The sequence below is a fragment of the Gorilla gorilla genome, chromosome X (assembly GCF_029281585.2).
Source record: "Gorilla gorilla gorilla isolate KB3781 chromosome X, NHGRI_mGorGor1-v2.1_pri, whole genome shotgun sequence".
Classification (NCBI taxonomy): domain Eukaryota; kingdom Metazoa; phylum Chordata; class Mammalia; order Primates; family Hominidae; genus Gorilla; species Gorilla gorilla.
The window spans coordinates 162,130,097-162,149,258 of record NC_073247.2 but is presented as its reverse complement, the minus strand read 5'-3'; the positions used below and the strand labels follow the sequence as shown (position 1 = coordinate 162,149,258).

Genomic DNA, 19,162 nt, shown 5'->3' with positions numbered 1-19,162 from the left:
TGGTTCTCCCTGTAGTCGAGAACCGTAACCTTTTTCAGAACTCTATTCCAAGGCCTAGCACTTGCTCTAAAGTGACAGTTTGCACAGAAAGCCAGTCAGAGATGGCAAGTCACTAGCAGCATTCTGTCGGCTCCTGTATTACTCAGCAAACTGTGAGTCATCCCGGTGTTTCCAGACTTGCAGATATACCAGAGAGCTAATGAAGCAAGTGGGTTTCTTATCCCATTCAGAAGCAGAGATAATGTCCGTTCTTGTTTACAGTCACTTCTTTGTTTCCCCCACCTACGTATTATCATTTCTCCAAAATGTCAAGAGAGGGACAGCCATTATGCTCAATTTTCCAGGAAAGTTATTTCTGGTTATGCCTGTGCATTTAACAAACATGCACCTCAGTAAGACATACAAAAAACCCAGATGGCCCATACAACATGATGAGTGGACGTGCAGTAGATACTGCTCTTACCAGGGATGGAAAATGAGCAGTTCAGCTTGCTGCTTCTTTTAGATTGTACACTAATATTATTGCAAAAGAAAAGACTGCTTTTGATTAAGAGAGGACTAGCAAGTGTTTTAAAACTGCAGCCTTTACTTTTTCAGTGTGGTAAAAATATGTATAAAATGTACCATTTTAACAATTTTTAAGTGTGCAATTCAGTGGCATTAAGTGCACTCACAGTGTTGTGCAACTATCACCACCATCCATCTCCAGAACTTTTTCATTTTCCTGTACTGAAACTCTGTCTCCATTAAACATGCACTCCTAATTTCCTCCCTCCCCTAGCCCCTGTCACTCACAGTTCTATTTGCCTTTCTCCATGAATTGGACTACTCTAGGGACCTCACATGAGTGGAATGATACAATATTTGTCCTTTGGTGGCTGGCTTGTTTCACTTAGCTTAATGCCTTCAAGGATCATCCATGTTATAGCACATGTCAGAATTTCCTTCCTTTTTAAGGCTGAATAATATTCTATTGTATGGGCATGCTGCATTTTTTTATTTATTTACCAGCTGATGGACATTTGGGTTGTCTCTCTCTTTTGACTATTGTGAACAAAACTGCTATGAACAGATAACTGGTTGAGCCCCTGCTTTCAATTCTTTCTTTCCTTCTTTCTTTCTTTCTTTCTTTCTTTCTTTCTTTCTTTCTTTCTTTCTTTCTTACTTTCTCTGTCTCTGTCTCTCTTTCTTTCTTTCTTTCTCTCTTTCTTTTTCTTTCTTTCTTTCTCTCTCTCTTTCTTTCTTTCTTTTTTTTTATTTTTTGAGATGGGGTCTCTCTATGTCACCCAGGCTGGAGTGCAGGGCAGTGATCACAGCTCACTGCAGCTTCGACCTCTTGGTCTCAAGCAATCCTCCCACCTCAGCCTCCGGAGTAGCTGAAACTGCAGGCAACGCCACCATGCCTGGTTAATTTTTGTAATTTTTTGTAGAGGTGGGATCTCACTATGTTGCCCAGGCTGGCATTGAACTCCTGGCCTCAAGCGATCCTCCCACCTCGGCTTCTCAAAGTGCTGCGATTACAGGTGTGAGCCACTGTGTCCAGCCTTGCTTTCGATTCTTTTAGGCATATACCCAGAAGTGGAATCACTGGATCATATGGTATTTCTCTGTGTAATTTTCTGAGGAACTGCCATACTTTTTTCCACAGTGGCTGCACTATTTCACATTCCCACCAACAATGCACAAGGGGTCCAATTACTCCACATCCTCACCATCACTTGTTATTTTCTCTCTCTGTGTGTATGTGTTTATAATAACCATCCCAATGGGTGTCAACATTTTGGTGTTTGAAGATGTGAAACTAGAAAGCTATAGTGGAGTGCATTGTCTGTTCACATTTTCCAGAGCTCATCTTTGAAAGGATTGCCAGATAAAGGGAAAGGGTCATGGAATCATTCCCAGTTATTCCCACTCAGGAATGGGTGAGGGCCTCCCACATCGTTCAAAGCTTTGTCACATGGAAATAAATGATCATTAGTCACAATTGCAAATGAGGAGTCCACCTTCATCTGTTGGTCTGCTGAGCCAGCTGGCTTTGGCAAATTCTCTTCACGGGCCACCCTGACATAGGCCTGCAGAAGAATATGTGTCTCCACAGCTACGCTCACCTCTTCTGCTCAAAACTGGAAGATGGCCGGATTTGGTAGCATGCTACAGGGGAAAAAGCTGGCCGGAACCTGAGCCTTTAGCTGCAAATTGAAAGCTCCCACAAGCAAAGCAAGAGGTGGGATAATTTCTAGTGAGGTAGAGCTATCCATCTTTCAGGCCCTGAAGGCCACCTTTAGCCCAGGACTATATATATAATGTCCTGGAGCACCCACTTTTATTTTTCCTGTGCACCTAGCTCCAATAACCCAGCCAAGGCCTGTGGCTCTGTGCTTTTCGTCTGTGTGAGTCCTAGCTGCACGTTACCAAGAAACTTGGTTCACATGGGGTAAAGGAGAAAGCATCGAAGAAATGGATGAATGCTGACTCTTTATTCCACTCTCTATCTTAGAAGCTGTTGCTGAGATGAGAGTTAAGAGTCAGCTGTCTGAAGACACCTGCAGAGGTGAGCCTGTGGGTGAGGTGGGGTGATCTCTTTGGGCCTTTCTGCTGCTTTTGGCTTTCAACAACCTTACTGCTTTGGATGGGTGCAGCCGGCATGATAAACACTCATCTAGCAAAAAACACAACATGATAAAACAAACAAAAGCAGTGTTTGTCATTGTAGGCAAAATAACAAAATCAGATAAAATCCCAGACTGTTTCAACTCCTTAGGAAAAAGCAGAAACTTTCTTTTGGATCTGGGAGCAGGGTGCTTTAAATGTAACCAGCATTCTACCCTCTGCTATCCCCTTCAAGGTAAAAAGCAGCCAGGTCAGGCCCCACATAGTTGTTTTACAGGGCAGGCCCAGATCGTGGGATTTGTCAATCCCTAAGGGACAGAACAGGCTAAAAGTACAAATAGACTCGGGAAAGGATTCCATAAATCCACGATATGGGACCATGAGTGGATCTGAGAGTCAGAAGCTGGGGAAGGCACAGGATGGGGACGGGAGGGTGCAGTCCAGCCCTCCGAGTACTCATCCTTTGCTCACCTGGATGGAAGGGTCACGTCTTTGATTCCCCTTGTCGCTCTGCACCATCCACTCCTGCACTCAGTGACAGTGCTGGCTGTAGGTGTTAGGGCCACAGCTGAATGGAGCAAGTCTACTGTGAGTTTCATCTGCTCTAGATCTTGTTTACATTTTGCGAACTTTTCACCTGGGGACATAGTAGTAGTAGAGCGATAGCACTTCTCTTTCATGTTTGTTGTGTGCGCAAAACTGGACTGCTCGCTCCATATGGTGTTCTGTGTTTTGGGTTTGTAGGTATTCATAAGGAGATACAGCTTAAAGCAGCACGACATAATGATTTATTTCTGTCCTCTTACGTTCTTTGAAAAGCGCAATGAGATTCCTTGCCTTGCTTTACAGTGACAAATAAGTAGGTTGTCTTAATTAACTTAGCATAAAATAATTTGTACGCTTCATTTTTAAAAGGGCTCATTTTGGGTATCCCAACTTCAGCAAGTTTCCTTGTTTCTCTTCAGATATGTTAAGACAAAACAAACAAAAAACAAAACAAACAACTTGACAGGAGGTTTCTGAAAATGATTGCCTCTTCAGCTTTCATAACCAGTTACTAAGCAATGAAAAAAATTGTATCTATTGATCTCTATTACTGATGCATCTTAAGTAGGCGGCCTTGTGCATCCCCGTAAGTTTTGGGGTTGACCACACTAACTGATGGCTCATTCCTCCAGGGGAACAATGTAAAGTCGCCTTCATTTGAAAGTGTCATCTCACTTATTCTTTAACTTTTAATAGAAAAAAAATGTTGACATTTAAAAGGTTAGCATTTAACAAGCAGCTCATTTTAAATTTCCGCTTTTTGAAAAAGAAAAATAGCTTTGAGGTGGAGGATCACTGATGGCTCTTAGAAACCGAAAAAGAAACTGAAAAAAAAACTTTTTTTTGATTCTTGGTAAGATTAATACCAAGTTCTAAGCCTGTGCTTCCCAAATTCAACAGCCCATGTGGTTTCATTTCCTGGCAATTTAGAGTGGTTAAAACAAAACATTTTCAACACTGAGATATCGGTCCCCGAATTTTCAAAATGCATGTTACATGGTGTCTAATCATAGTTCCACACAAAACAGCTAAGAAGAAGTTTCCCGAAACCAAACAGCTCTTTGCAGCTTAATTTAGAAAGAATGGTAAAACTAAGCTTGTATGTACCGTCATGTTTAAATACAAAATAAGAATGCTCATTCAGGAAAACATTTCCTTGTCTGCCAGAGAATACGCACAGGGCAGGGCCCGGCTCTGACCCACGGGCTCTTTGAAATCTGCCTGGTCCCCAATCCTTTATCTGGCAAGTGGAGGCCCTTCCTTACTTATCATTTGACTGGTGGACAACACAGAGCTTCCTCTAGAGGCTTCTGTTCTTGCATTTTAGCAGGACTAACCTTTGAAATAAAATCTGTGATGTTTCTCGCCAGAATTAGTAAAAGACAAAATTTCTCTGAGAACACAGACAGCAGTATTGCTCTCCCCCAAGCCTTACTCTCAAAACGAGACAGGAATGCAGGGAAGTGAGGGAGAAGACCTGTAAGTCCAAGGTGACAGGCCCTTCCTTGAAAATATGTGGTGGATCTGATTTTGGGGTGGAGGTCATGTATTTTAGTAATATAATAATTACTTTTTGAAAATGTTAATGAGTGATTCTGAGACTAGGAAAAGGCTCACTTGCTGTCTCTGCCTCTCCTGACTCTAGTTGTAAATGGAGCAGATGTAACTTTGATCAGAATCGGAAATTCTCTTGGCCTCACTAACCTGGTTTGTTCCTTTTTGTTTTCAATGAAAAGTCATGGTTCAAATATAAAGAATTTAATTTGCAGAGCTAATTGAGACAGCAATAATTAAAGGTTATGCCCTACTGAGTGGTCTAGTGTAGCCTTGGAAGTTCAAACCAAAAGGAATCTTGGGTTTCTGCAAAGATTCTTTTTGGAGGCTTTAGGAGTGAGAGTCAGTGGTGCAGAAGAAGGACGGAAACGAGAGGAGAGAGGGGAGGTATCCCCTCAGGATGCGTGCTCTGTGCGCCATGACTATGCAGGACCAGCTTTCCTTCCTGGCCACTCATGTACACGCTTTTTGCCCTGTTCATTGTCACTGTGTATCAGTAAGCCGTCTGCCTGAGTCTTGAAATGTCAGGCACCCCTGAGCCTGCTGCAAGCAGCTGGGGTCAGATCCACGCTGGCTGCAGGTGGAACTTAGCTCCTCCTTCCCCCTCCTCTCTGCCCACCTAAAGTGGTCCTGTGGTTGCGTTTGTTATTCAGCATCCACGTAACTCCTAGAAGTTCAGCTGGCCGTGCTTAGAGGGAAGAGAAGACAACATTCTCCCCTACCCACGGTCGGGGCACTCAGGAAACCACAGCCTGGCTTGGCGGCTCTACTTCCTTCTGGAGTCACCAACCTGTGTCTGCTGCCTTGGCTGCTCCTCAGCCACCTGGCAAAAGTCTTCCTTAACGCCCCTAAGGGACTGTCCGTGAGCACGCAGCCCCAGAGGGACTGAACTCTCCCCTGCCCTTTCTCTCCAAGTCACCGTCCACCCGTGGGGGTCAGAGAGGAGCCTGGATGCTGAGCCGAGGCTGACTAAATTCATTCCATTGGGTTACTGGTGTTCTGGGTTTCAGGAACTTTCCTGAGAGTGACAGCTAATATCAATGGAGCATAATTGTGTACCAGGCCCTATGCCAAGCGCTGTTACCTCATCTCATTTAATCCTCACAGCAGCCCCATGAGATAGGTATGCTAGTATCTCCATTTTACAGACTGAAGCCTGGAAAGGGTAAATCGCTTGCCCCGTGGAAAAGGTGGCAGAACTGGGATTTGGACCCAAGTGATCCAAAGTCTGAGCTTTCTTGAACTTGGCCTTGAGCCCAGCCCCAGGGCCTGTCCCCTGCCAAGGCCCCAGGGTAAGGCCCCTGTGTCCCTCGCCCTGTGCCGTCTATCTTCAGGCCCTGGGTGCTGGAAGTACTGCACTTCAGAGGGTTCAGTCTACCAGGGGTGAGAGAGGCCACAGGTGGGGATAGTGGGGGCTTCCCCAAGGCCCCACTTTAGAGGGAGCTGCCCAGATCCTCTTCATAGGCCCAACCCCTCAGAAAGGGAAGATGGCGAGTTCACTGCCTCTGCAATTGCCTGTTGCTCACGACTGCCTGAGCTAAAGCTTATCCTTAAGATAGAAAGCATATCAGACCCAGTAGGGGCTTAATCCAGCCTTCTCCAAGGCAGGTTTGATTCCCCCTTCTCTACCCTCTCCATATTTGTCAAAACAACATCATGTGCCTCCTTGGTCTATTTCTCCACAGCTGCCCTCTTCCCCCTGTGCTGCACAGCCTGCCTCAAGGATCAGATTCCAGGCTTTTTTTTTGTTCTTATTCCAACTGGCCTCCATCCACATCACTCCTCCCCATGAAACCACACTCCCAGCTCTGCAGATCTGAGTGGGGCTCAAATGCACGTGCACTGAGGGCACTCTGGCCAGAGGCTGCCTCTTGCTATCCCCAGTCTTCCACAGTCCAACTCCCATCTCCTTGATAGACTTGTTTTTGTCTTTGAGTAAATGTAAGATCTGTTCTGCAGTCGTGAATAGTGAAACTGAAGTAAGTCCTAACCCCGATTTTTGCAACACACCAAGGTATCTCCAGTAATCTTCAGGGAGAAGGGACATCAGATGATGCAAACAAAATTCATTTTGCCTCAGTCTGATTAAACATCAAGATATATCACCCAGCCTGGAGGGAGGGTGGGGAATTCAGTGACGCAATTTGGGGTCATTAAAATCTGACAAACCAGTGCTGGGTGTTGCAACTCCATAAAGAGTTAAAGATCCCTCCCTTAATAATTCCAGGTCCACATCCCTTATCTGTAATTTCAAGTCCAAGAAGCTCTGAAAGCCAATTTTACTTTTGTAAATTTGGTGCCAAATTTTATGTGGGGGCAAAAGTTGACTCTGGACTTCTTTAAATATTCATATTTCTCTGCAAAAGTAATGAAATACTGCTTCAGATTACACTGGAGGGTTGTGTGACATTTGGTATTTGCACCACATTACCTTCCCAAAGTCCCAAATGTTCTGAATTTGGAAATTCATCAGGCCCCGGAGGTTTCAGGTCCAAGCCCACAAGGCTGCCCTAGCCCTGATTGAGCCTGTAGTGTGTGCTGGGCACCGTTCTAAGCAGTTTCAGGTTAGCATCTCCTTTGCCTTCCCAATGCCCTATGTGAAGGGGACTATTCCTTTCCCCATTTTCAGCTGAGGCTCAGGAGTTGAGTAACATTGCTCATGGGACCTGAATCAGTCAGCATCTGTAGCCAGACTTGATCTGTCTGCCTCCAGTGCCCTTGCTTGCTCAACCTCCCATGCTAAACAGCTGCCCCAAAGTCATGTGGCATTTGCCCTTTACCTTACGTGGACATGAATGGTGCATTGAAATTGAATAGTTCACTCAACTGGTAAAGCAAAATCCTCCAAATAGAGAGAGGCTGGTCTGTACATAAAAATGAGCTCCTCTATAGAAGGCTGGATTTGGCTTTTCAGCTTACTCAAGCGTTTGTGTCTCATCTCACATTTAAAAATAACTCCTTTAGAAAACTAAGATCTAGACCAGGTGCGGTGGTTCCTGCCTGTAATCTCAGTGCTTTGGGAGGCTGAGGTGGGAGGATCACTTGAGCCCAGGAGTTTGAGACCAGACTGGGCAATATAGTGAGACCCTGCCTCTAAAGAAACGAACAAACAGACAAAAACCAAAAAAGCCCTCACCCCCCGCACAAAACCTCAAAGATCCAGATTCAAATGAATGTCCAGTTTTTCCATGGTAACCATTATCATCCACGGCAAATGTAACAGGCTAGTAAATGCCATATCATAGGTAATTAGTGTTCCTGAGGCTCAGCTTGGCCATCAGTAAAACTTGGGAGGTTTGCTTAGCCTGCTGGAAGTGAGAAATATGTTCTTCCCCACCATTGGGGCCACCATCTGTCCTTCTACAGCGGTCCCAGCTCTTGCCTCAAACACTCACTTTTTTCTTTACTTTTTTCTCTCCCCTGGAAGAATGACCAGGGCTGAGTTCTTAGGTCTTAGAGTTAATCGGGAGAGGCCATAAGAAGAAACAGAAGGACTGTTGAGATTCCCCCAGCTTGGAGGCCTGGAAGAATACCAGGTAGAGAACAGAGTGCTAGGGAGAGGAGCGGAGTGAGAGTGCCAGAGAGCTCAAGAAAGAGCAAAGTGAGATCCCCAGTCTGCAAAGCAGGGATGGACCTTTCCCCTTTCCCCTTTCCCCTTTCCCATCAGGCTGGGAGTTGTCCAGGAGGGGCAGGGCCTAGAGCAAAAGGAGCCCACAAGGCTCAGAGGCTGCACAACTCCTATCAATCTCATGGTGGGTACAGGGTCTGGAGAGAGCGTGGCTTGTGTCTGTCCTGCCACAGCTACTGCTTTTTAGAACCACATCTTAGTCCCATGAAACAGATCTGGGAGCACAGGGTTAGGAGGTAGAGTCATCGTGACAGCAAATCCCTTGTCAGCACATACTTTATGCCAGGCCCTGTTCAAAGTGCTTTAGATGTATTAACACACTTAGTCCTCAGACAACCTATCATCACCTTGATTTGTAGAGGAGGAAACAGTTAAGAGGTGACAGTGGAAACAGAAGGCTACAGAGGCAGTGCCCCATGCATGGGAGTATGAGTGTGGGCTCTGTAGCCAGATTGTCTGCTCTGGCCCCAACTTGCTGTGTGACTGTGGGCAACTTTGGTCACTTCTCTGTGCCTTTCCCCCCAACTCTCAGGAGAATGGTAACAGCCCCTGCCTCTGAGGATTAAAATGAGAAGAGGCAGGTGAAGCACCAGGTCCCATGCCTGGCCCCTGGGCACAGGCCAGCATGGGCTGGAAAGGCAGCTCTTGGTGGCAATAGCATTTCCAATTTGGGGACCCAGCTTCTTGCCTCTGCTGGCAAAGGTCGCTTGCCCCCTTTATTGTGCTCCTAGGCCCAGGGAGCTTGACTGCTCGGTCTTTCTCCTGAACACTTTCTCCAACCCCACCTAGGTAATTGGTTGGGTATGATTTGCATGACCCCAATAATTAAGAATTCTCCCTCTGAGCCAGCTGATCCAGCTCTGGGACAACACAATCAGTCTACAAAAATGTACCCAATTGAAGACAAAACAAAACAGAAAGGCTCACAATGTTAGATGGTGACACGTCTCCAGGCTGAGGATCTTGCCTGCTAGTGAAAGAGTTCCCGTGTTGATGCTGGGGCTTCACCGAGCTAGCTGCAGAAGTCCATGCAAACAGATGGCAACAGCCCTATAATAAAATCAAACCAAAGTGCTCCTGAACTGCAGACCAGGGCCCAAGCCCCAGGTGGCCTGCCGTGTCCTATGTGCTTTTCCTGTCTCCACACCACTCCCCCGGCCACCCCCATGGGAGCTCTGCTTGCCGTATGGTCTAAAAACGACCAACTCCCTGGTGTCAAGCACTCTGCATGGTTATGCTCCAGGAAACCTGGATGGAAAAGACACAACCTCTGTACTCTAGGGGTTGCCACAGGCGTGCTCATACAGAGCTCTTAAATAAGAGGTCAGCCCTTGACAGGTGCTTCCCTTGGGCCAGGTCTCTGGCCAAGCACTTTATGATATCTCCTCCTTGACCACTCTCCAGAAGAGGGAGGCACAGTGGGAAATGGAAGTACTGAGGACAGTCATGGAAAAGCTTCCTGGAGGGATGATGCCTGAGCCCTAAGGAGCTGCAGGTGTTGGACAGTAGAGAAAATGTGGGAAGGGATGACCAGGCCCAGGGAACGGCCAGAGTAAAGGCTGAGACCAGATAGCGTGGGCCAAGTGCTGTAGGCACTTCTGGGTAATAGAAACAAAGTGCAAGGCAGGGCCTGATGGATGCTGAAGGGCCCAGGAGGCTGGTGGGGCCAGCTTATGGGCCTCTGGGGACTTCTGAGCAAGTTTGTAAAACATGATCAGGTCACTGTTTTAGCAAGACGACTCAGAGCAATGGATGGTTTATTGGGAGAGACCAGTTAAGGGTCAACTGTATGAGTTCAGATAAAGAATCAAGAGGACCTGAACTTGGGCAAGGATGAGAGGAATGGGAAGGAGGGATGGTAGATGGTGACTGAGTATTCTGTGTAGGCACACGTGTGACCTGGCCCCACTGAACCCTGCCTCCTGGTATTTACACCCTCATGCAATCTCCTCTGGCTTATATCTCATGAATAGAATACAGCAAAAGTGGTGGGATGTTACTTTCTAGACCAGGTCATAGAGACTGTGACTTCTGACTTGCTGGCACTATCCCTCCTCCCTCTCTCCCCATTACCCTGCCTCACTGGCACACTCTCTCATGCTCACTCAGATGAAGCCAGCTGCCATGTTGTGAGATGATCTGTGAAGAGGCCATGTGGCAAGGAACCGAGGGAGGCCTCTGGCCAATAGCTCATGAGAAACCGAGGCCTCAGTCCAACAACCTGCAAGGAACTGCTTCCTGCCAGCAACCACATGAGTGGGCTTGGAAGCAGATCCTTCCCCATTGAGCCTTGAGATGACTGCAGCCTTAGGAGATACTCAGCCAGAAGACTCAGTTAAACCATGCCAGGATTCCTAAAACCCAGAAATCAGGATGTGGGGGTAACGTATGCATATGGTTCGAAGCTGGTGCTTGGGGTAATTTGTTATGCAGCCACAGATAACTAATACAGGCAGGGGTCACAGAAATGAAAACTGGGAACTGTGATAGACACGACCCAGGTGGAATCAGCTGCATTTCATGATTGAAAAGCCTGGAGGAGATGAGGGAGGGTGAGAAGTCAAAAGTAATTTCAAGAAGAGCACAGGCTCTGGAGTGAGACCACCTGGCTTCAAGTTCCTGCTCTGTCCCTTGCGAACTATGTGACTCTGGGCAAGTCTTTCAACTCTCTGAGCCTCAGTTTCTTCATTTGTAAAATGGAGATGATGAGAGTGACTACCTTGCAAATACCTGTCTTTTTCCTTTCACGACCTGCCTGAGTATCCAGCACAGTGACAAATGGCATGCTGAGGTTGCTCAGCAAAAGTTTGCTGTGTCATTTCTAGAAGGCTCAGTGTTCGTCCTTCTGCCAGCAGGTATAAGATTTAAATGCTTCAGTGCAATTTCCTTACATCTTAAGAAGGATTCACTAGTCTTTCTACATGGCCCAGTGCAGGGAAGGCATTTCTGTATTCGGACTTGTCCCACCTGGCTCCTTTCACCAGGAGCACCTTGTGGGTGCAGCTTTCCTTCTAGGGAAGTTAGGTGACTTGAACAGGCACTGAAACCATAACCTTGGCCTTATTAACACTGTGCTTTTAACCCACAGGATTAGCTGACTTCAGTAGACTTTTTCAGAGTCTTTTCCAGTCTCAGAGAGAACTATAGCCTGGATTTACCCTCCAGAGCCAGATATTGGTAACATGAAACACAGTTGTTACTTCCAAAACAAAAGAACACAGCCAGATATGAGATTGTCTTACCTGTCTGGGCAGAGCAGGCATGGAATCTGAGGCCACTGATCGCTGAAAACGCTGGGGCTGCTGCATCATCTGCTGCAGAAGGAATGAAGAATGGTCAGGCTGCTGCTGCTGTTGCTGCTGCTGCTGCTGCAGCTGCAAGGTGGCAGTGGCCGTGGAGGAGGCAGTGGCTGAGGAGGCCTGCGTTGGTGTCGGCTGCTGCAGGTAGTGGAGCAGGGAAGGCTGCCTAGAGGTGGTAGGCATGGAGGGCATCTTCTGGGGACCCGGCTCAGAAACAAAATGGGACAAGGGCTTGGTGTTGCCAAAAGTAAATGGCTCTGTGGCTCCTGGGCTGGAGCTTGCCATCCCCTGCTGCATGATCATGCTCAGGGTTTTGGATGAGTTGCTGCTCATGGGCTTAAAGATCGCATTTGCTTGCTGCTGCTGCTGCTGCTGCTGCTGCTGCTGCTGCTGCTGCTGCTGCTGGCTTAGAAGATTACTGGTGGGAGTGAGGCTTCGGATCAGGGAGCACTGTGGGGTGAAGGACTGCTGTGGCAAGCCTGGGCTAGAGAGCTTCTCTGGGCGATAGGGTGGGGACGGCCCAGGGTTGCTGGCAGGCAGAGCAGACATCAGGTGTCCTTGAGGGGTTTTGATGGTAGAGGACATGAGGTTGGCAAGAATGGAGCTCTGAGGGCCGAACTGCGGCTGTTGAGTGAGAGCAGGGCTGGGGAGCTTCTCAGGAGCATAGGGCATGGCGGGCCCCAGGGCAGCATTGCTGCTGGACGTCATGCTTGACAGTAAGGCATTGGGAGAGCCTCGGAGAGTGCTACCTGACAAGGTATTGGACGACATGCAGGACACCATGAGGCTCTGGGGGCTGAATGGGGGGGGTGGTGGTGGCAGCGGCAGCGGTGGTGGGTGTGGTGATGGCACTGGGCGGTAAGGTGGAGAGAGTCCTGGAGGAGGCAGACCAGACCAACTGGGGGTGGGCCCTTGCTGCTTTGTAGCAGACCCCTGCTTGCTGGCTGCCAACGCCTTCAGCTGGTGGGCGTGATGCCACTGAGGCACTGGTAAGGGGGGCAGAGCGACAGGGAGCATGGCCTGGACCTGGCTCTTGGACTGTGCCATTGAAGAACTCGGTGACACTATCTGCTTACTGGTGGAAGGAATTGAATAGCTGATCCCTGTGGAGGAGGACGGGATCTGAAGTGACATGCCAGTAACTTGGCTGCAACTAGAAGCAAACTCCTTGCTGGAAGCCAGGCTCTCCAAGTGTGACATCTGAACCGAAGGCTTGGGAGTTGTGCTTAGGGTTGCCTGGGGATGATCTAAAACCAGTGGCTCTTCTGGCTTCGTCCCCAGTATCTTCTCAAGATCTAGCTCATTTGGAGAAGGGTCTTGAATTTTGGTGAGCTCCTCTAGCAGCTCTTGAAGCTCCTGGTCTACAGCCGGCATGCTGTTGATTTTCTCATAGTAAGGAGCAGTGGGCCCTTTCAGTCCCACTTCTGTAGTCTGTGGTACTACAAATGGTGAGCCCATGATGTTGCCATTCATAGGGTTATTCTCCAGCAATAACGACTGGCCAGCCACTCCCATAGCCGCAGGGCTAGGATTTATTGTCAATGGAGGGACCTGCAGTTCTGCACAGGCAGTACTAGGATGAGCGCCTGGGCCCATTGCAAGGGTGACATCTTCAAGGCAAGGCCTCTTAATTTTATTAGGGTAGCCCCCATCAGCCATGTCTGGAAACTGGAAGTGGTCTTCTTCTTGTCTCCTCTTAACAGTTCCCTGTGAATGGAAGAGAAGAGAAGAGGAGAGGAGAGGAGAAGGGAAGAGAGGTCACACACACACACACACACACACACACACACACACACACACACACACACACACACACAGAGAGAGAGAGAGAGAGAGAAAGAGAGAGAGAGAGAGAGGAATTTTTATAAACGTTTGGCACATTAAAGCTAATGAACAGGAAATGTGCATGATAAAACAGACCTCTCAGTTTAAAGACTTATAGTTGTGAAAACTATAAAATACAGCCTGTCTTTGGGACCATAGTGCTTATTTGTTCATTATTATGTTTCATCTAAACTATCTAATTACATTTCAAATAAGGCATTACGTTGTCTGTATACTAAAACGGGATAGAACGTTATGCAAAGGGTAATCTGCCCACTTCAAGGAGAGTTCAACAAAACTATGCAGAAGTCACTAAATGAACCATGCTGCCAAAGGCAGGCATTGGAGAGAAAACTAGAAGTAGCTAAATAGTTTTAATTCTTTCCTGTCTACAGACACATAGATTTTAACGAAGGAATACCATAGTATAGAACTGAACTTTTAGGCTGCCTTCTAGTCTTGGTTAAATGCATCAGGCTGCAGTGGTAAAATTGAATACAACAGAGCCCTTACAGGAAAGAAGTAGATCTGGATGTGTTTTCTTGGGGAGCTGTTTAAAATACTGTTTTTGGGAAAGCACAAGTTTCAGAACAGTCATTGTAGGCATCGTATTCATTGTTCCATTTATTTTTACACACACACACACACACACACACACACACACACATTGCTATGTGTACACAAAAATAATTTGGAAGAACCTATACCCAACAATTTGGAGTGGTCATTTATTTGGGATGACTGGCAATTCCCATTCTATTCTCTTCATTTCTGCTTATTTGTCTTTTACGAGAACGACTCATAATCCAAAAATTTTAAAAAGTATAAAGTTATCTAAATAAGAAATTTTCCTCTGAAGATGCATCCTCAGGTTGGGGAGATATCAAACAATGAGAAAAGGCCCCAATCTGGGATCTGAACCTTGGGGGAGCTGCCCATCATTTATAGAAGCACAGCCTTTGGGAACAAAGCAAAGTCACTAGCAATGTGAGACTTCCTACTCTTCATGGCTTCATACAGTCATCCATCACTGTTGTGTTAATGACCGTGACCTGTATGTTAGCAGGTAAATGGGAAAGGAAGTGGGGGCAAAGGAGTATGTGCAGGAATGATCAAAATAAGGAAAGGAAGAGAGGGATCTGGAAATCACCTGAATGCCGATAGGTGAACAGGTAGAATTCTTTTAAAGCTTCCCCCCACCGGTACCCCCCAAATAACCCCTTTCCAGCTTTGGAAGTTTCACTAGGACATACAGTGCTCATCCTCTGATGTCACCTTAAGTTTGGCTCTTCTGGTTTGATGAGCTTGTAGCCCACTAGGAGCTCAAGGCATGCATGGGGCCACTTGCCAGCACGATGAGGGGCATGACTGTCATGGCCAAGTGAACATCAAAGCAGATCTCCAGGGCTGTATGTCTCAGGCCTTGGTGCACATCAGAATCATTTAGAAACATCCACATTCCTGGGGCCCTCCCACCACAAACTGACAGCTTCATCCAGGGTGTGGCCCAGGCATCGGGAGTTTTTCCAACACCTCCATGGCTGATTCTCAACAGAAAACCACTGGCCCAGAGCAAGGGTGGAGGCAGCATGGCATAGGGCTCTGATCTTGGCCTTGCCACTGAACCTCTCAGAGCCCCAGTTTCTTTATGTGTAAAATGAGTGTAATTATAGTTCTTTTCTCATGAAGGTGCTCTGACTATTAAGTGAAACGGGGCACATTGTATGACACCTAATAGCTCCTCACTAACTAGTACCCGGCATTATAAAGGGCAGGTATGGAAGGGTTCTAGGAGTCCAATACCCTTCTTAAAGACAGAGAGGTCTCTGAGACCCAGAGAGGGGCAGGCCTTACCCAGAGTTGCTCAGCCAGAGGGCAACAAGGCCCAGGTCAGATGCAGGGCCCCTCCACCACCACTCAGCTGCCTCCAGACCCACTGCCTTCGCCATGTTGTTGGTAGGACACTGCATCGCCCCCACAGAAGGGGCTTGCCAACTTGAGTGAGAGGACTTGCACACTTCTTTGACTTTTCTTTTGAGACGCCCACAATCTGAACAAGGGCACTTCAAGGGACAGCTCTGTCACCAAACTCATCTGAGGCCTGAATACCATGGGTCAGGCAGGAATGGGTTGGAGAGGTGTAGAGCAGGCACAATAAGAGGGCTGAGGCCCATGCAGTCATCAGTGCCCACTTTCCCAGGAGCCTGACTGGGCACAGCACCCATAGTGTCCCTGAGCTGGTCCATGGAGCAGCTAACTGTTTGGCCCACAGCAGGTGCTCAGTAAATGGCAGTTGAACGAATCAATGGACAAAGGAACATAAATTACCCAACACACAGGGAGCTCAGCCATTTACTCAATCCATTATGGAGTAACCTACAAACAAGCCACTGGGTCCCAAACTGAAATTGTGTCTCTTCTACATTCTCCCAAAGAATCCAATAGGTTAAAAATAGAAATGTATGAAATAGATCAATCAGGGATGATTGCATGTGGGTTTGACATAAGGATCCCCTGCAGGGAGTCTGAGCTGGCAACAGTCAGGCCCAAAGTGCTGTCCATGATGTCTCGAACTGCAAGACAGTTTTAACAATGGCGAAGCAATGCAGAACCAGGCAGGCCAAGGAGGGGGTGGGGGTTGGGGAAAGGAAGGGAGGGCAGGGGCTGTGAGGGGCAATGGTCTGGCATCCCTGCCACGTGAGCCTCTGAAATTTGCTGGCAGCTTCTATGGGCTCCCAGAGCTTTCACTTCATTGTTGGTCTGCCATTAACCTGCTGGGAGTAAGGTGCAGGGATGGAGGAGGCAGGGCATGACCACCAGACACTAAAGGTACCAGCTGGGGCCACTGGCAAAGGAAAGGAGGCTGCATCTCTCCTACATGAGAGCCTGTGTACACACACTTTTTCCAGCACTCATCAACTGCATCCCAAGTAAATGGTCCCTGATCAATTCCAATTCTAGAAACCAACTGACTACTCAATAACAAAGTAGATCCCAGCAGGCCGCCACTGCTGGAGCGGATGCCACTTTTGCTATGCCAAGTCTGTGGCTGGACAGCTGCTGGCATGTACACTCACTGACTGTTTCATAAGGATGCCTAATAAAGGGGGCAGGCTCACCTGGCTTTTCTCAGGGGTGGGGTTTGGGGTGCCGATTGAGGCTGCTGTTTTGGCAGAGTGGCAAGCTGCAAGCCTCTTCTGAGCTTTCATTTTTCAATGGACTTCAATGAGACTTCACTTTGTCAGAGGCCATGCAGCTCCATGTTTTGGATTTCACGGAATGAGCTTTCAACAGTGAGCCTGAAGTGCCCTGGCTGAACAGCAAGAACACCAGCCAACCCTAAACAAGGCCGAGGAGAGGCGGCTGTGTTTACATGGAAGTGCTCAGCCTCGCTGTAATAGCGTCTGCCTTCACCAGACATTAGTGAGGCGTGGAAATCTATTATCCAGTTAATTTTGCCCCTAGATAAAGACTTGCTTTCGTGTCTTCTCTTTCACAGTGCCATGATCTGTTACTCATCTCAACTGCGAGAAGTTGGCTGGGCTTTCCCCTGTGCCCAGTGCCACACTCGTGCCTTCACTGGGTCACCTGTGCCTGTGGCTGATGCCGCTGAGGTTTTGCCTGCCCAGACTGGGTGTTTCTGACTAAATCCCACAGCCACCATTTTAGATCAAGGGCAGGAGATAGCTCACTGCTCTGGAATGACCTCCCCTCCCAGCATCCTGGTGGGGGCAGAAGGTCCCCAACCAAGCTCCCATCCCTTTCTAAATGAATCTCCCTGCTTCACCCATGTGCTTTTCTCCAGTCTCTGCGGTCTTGATGACAGCAGGGTATTAGTCCTAGCTGTCCCACAGCTCCTACTTCTTTCAGGCCTCTCCCTGTGACAATCAGTAGCCACTGGCAGGATTTCCTCAGAGCATATCTCAATTTGCTTTCAGACAATTAGTTAAGGGATAAGGACACTGGACCCCAGACGTCCCAACTCCCAGCCAGAGCCCTCACAGGCCCTGCCTTTGGTGGTGAGGAAGGGGGAGGGAGTGAGTGACAGTGCCCTGGCATCTTTTAGAAACGAATTCCTTTCTCTCCATACATAAATGCCTGCAGAGTCCCATTTCAGAATCCGGCAGACAAAGCCACCAATGTGATCCCCATGATCTTATAAACATTCATTAAAATGCATTTCAAGGCATGTGATGGCCTCCCCACCCCCTAAATAATGAGAAAACAAAGGTTTCTCTTCTGATAGAGACAAGTTCAGCTCTGAAGTCAACATTATTTCTGGTTCTGTCTGAACAATGACATATGGCAACTCTTCCCTTTCTATATTTCTAGTCCAGAATGACAAAAAAGGGGAAAAATTTCTTAGAGAAGGTAGAGATTATACGAATACAGTTCATGAAATGAGCATAAGGAGAATAAAGAATATAACTTATCCAAAGAAGTCTGGCAGGCTGTTATAAATGCTTGATTTTGGACACTGTAGTTGGAGGTTTAACATGGACACCAATAAAAAGGTCAGCAAAGGGTATGCACTGTTCCTATTGGGCAAGAAGATAGGAGGTCAAAGGTAACCAGGAAAGATAAACTCAGGGAGACTTATTTTCCCTCCAGAGGGCACTGGGCTTGTAGGCCCTGGGCAAAATTGTCAAAAAGGTGAAAATCGCCTGTGGCTTATTTAGTCTGCTCTTTCTTCACTAGTGCCTCACCAGTTCAGCTCAGGCCAATTTGCTAGCCGGTTCTCCTAGTCTCTTCCCTTACATCCATACTCCATGAACAACTTTATTCAATATTGTTACATTTTCTCCCCTGTGAATTTTGAGGCACCTGATGTTGGCCAACTAAATTAGACTTCAAGCCCTCTGAGGACAAGGATGGTCCCCAGTAGACTACCTCAGAAGAAAGTAATGAAGATGTCGTGGGGCATGATGAAGGTAGCTGTAGAATAGATAAGAAAATAATGTATCAGGAATGGGTTTGAAGAGACAAAGAGATGGGGGATGGAGAGAAAGAGAGAGAGTGAGAGCGAGGGGGAGAGAAAGACAGAATGAATATGTTTGCATTTGCACATGGGATCAAAGGAATACCCATGTGTATAGTATCAATGCCTGTATTTGGGGATGTGTTATTTACATGTTTATTTTCAGCAGAATGTCCCAGCAAACTGAAACTGATCTTTCTGTAGAACAAACAGGATTTTGAGCATTTCCAGAATTGCAAGACATGAGGCTCTGGAGAATACCAGGGTGGTTGGGAATGGCAGGGAACCCTGAATGCTAATGCTGATTGGCTTCAAGAGGAGTCAGTTATGTCTCAGGAGCAAATCTCTGATAATGGGTGGTTTGGAGCAAGAACCTCGACCTACAAATCGGGGATTTATTGGTGTCCCTGATTCGCCCGAACCAGGACTCGATGCAGGCAGATGCAGGCTGCGGTGGAGGAAGGGGCCCTGGAATGCGCATGAGAAGACCTGCAGTTAAGTCCTAGCTCCTCCGTTTGTTGTGTGGCTGTGGGCAAGCCACTCCCCTCCCTGAAGCTCAATTTCTTCTTCTGTAAAATGGGTACTTGGCCCACCATGTGTGCTTCACAGCATTAGTGAAAGGTTCCATTGTACTCACTGAGGAGAGCACTTGGGGAGCAGTAATCACTACTGATATCATTCTCAAGGCCCTGTGTCCTCGTGTTGGGCCTCTGTTGCTTTCTT

At 47.4% G+C, this 19,162-nt stretch overlaps 1 protein-coding gene across 11 annotated transcripts in view; it reads right to left on the bottom strand.

Moving 5' to 3' along the window:
- MAMLD1 (mastermind like domain containing 1) overlaps positions 1 to 19,162 on the bottom strand; it is a 147,810-nt gene that overhangs the window by 31,168 nt on the left and 97,480 nt on the right. For 9 of the 11 annotated variants that reach the window (XM_055375529.1, XM_055375536.1, XM_055375530.1 and 6 more), the window contains one exon: positions 11,581 to 13,344. In XM_055375529.1, the coding sequence (XP_055231504.1) occupies positions 11,581 to 13,344 (1,764 nt within the window). Of the gene's footprint in view, positions 1 to 9,265; positions 9,389 to 11,580; positions 13,345 to 19,162 lie in introns of all 11 variants that reach the window. The other 2 variants (XM_055375537.2, XM_063703170.1) reach the window with 1 other exon arrangement.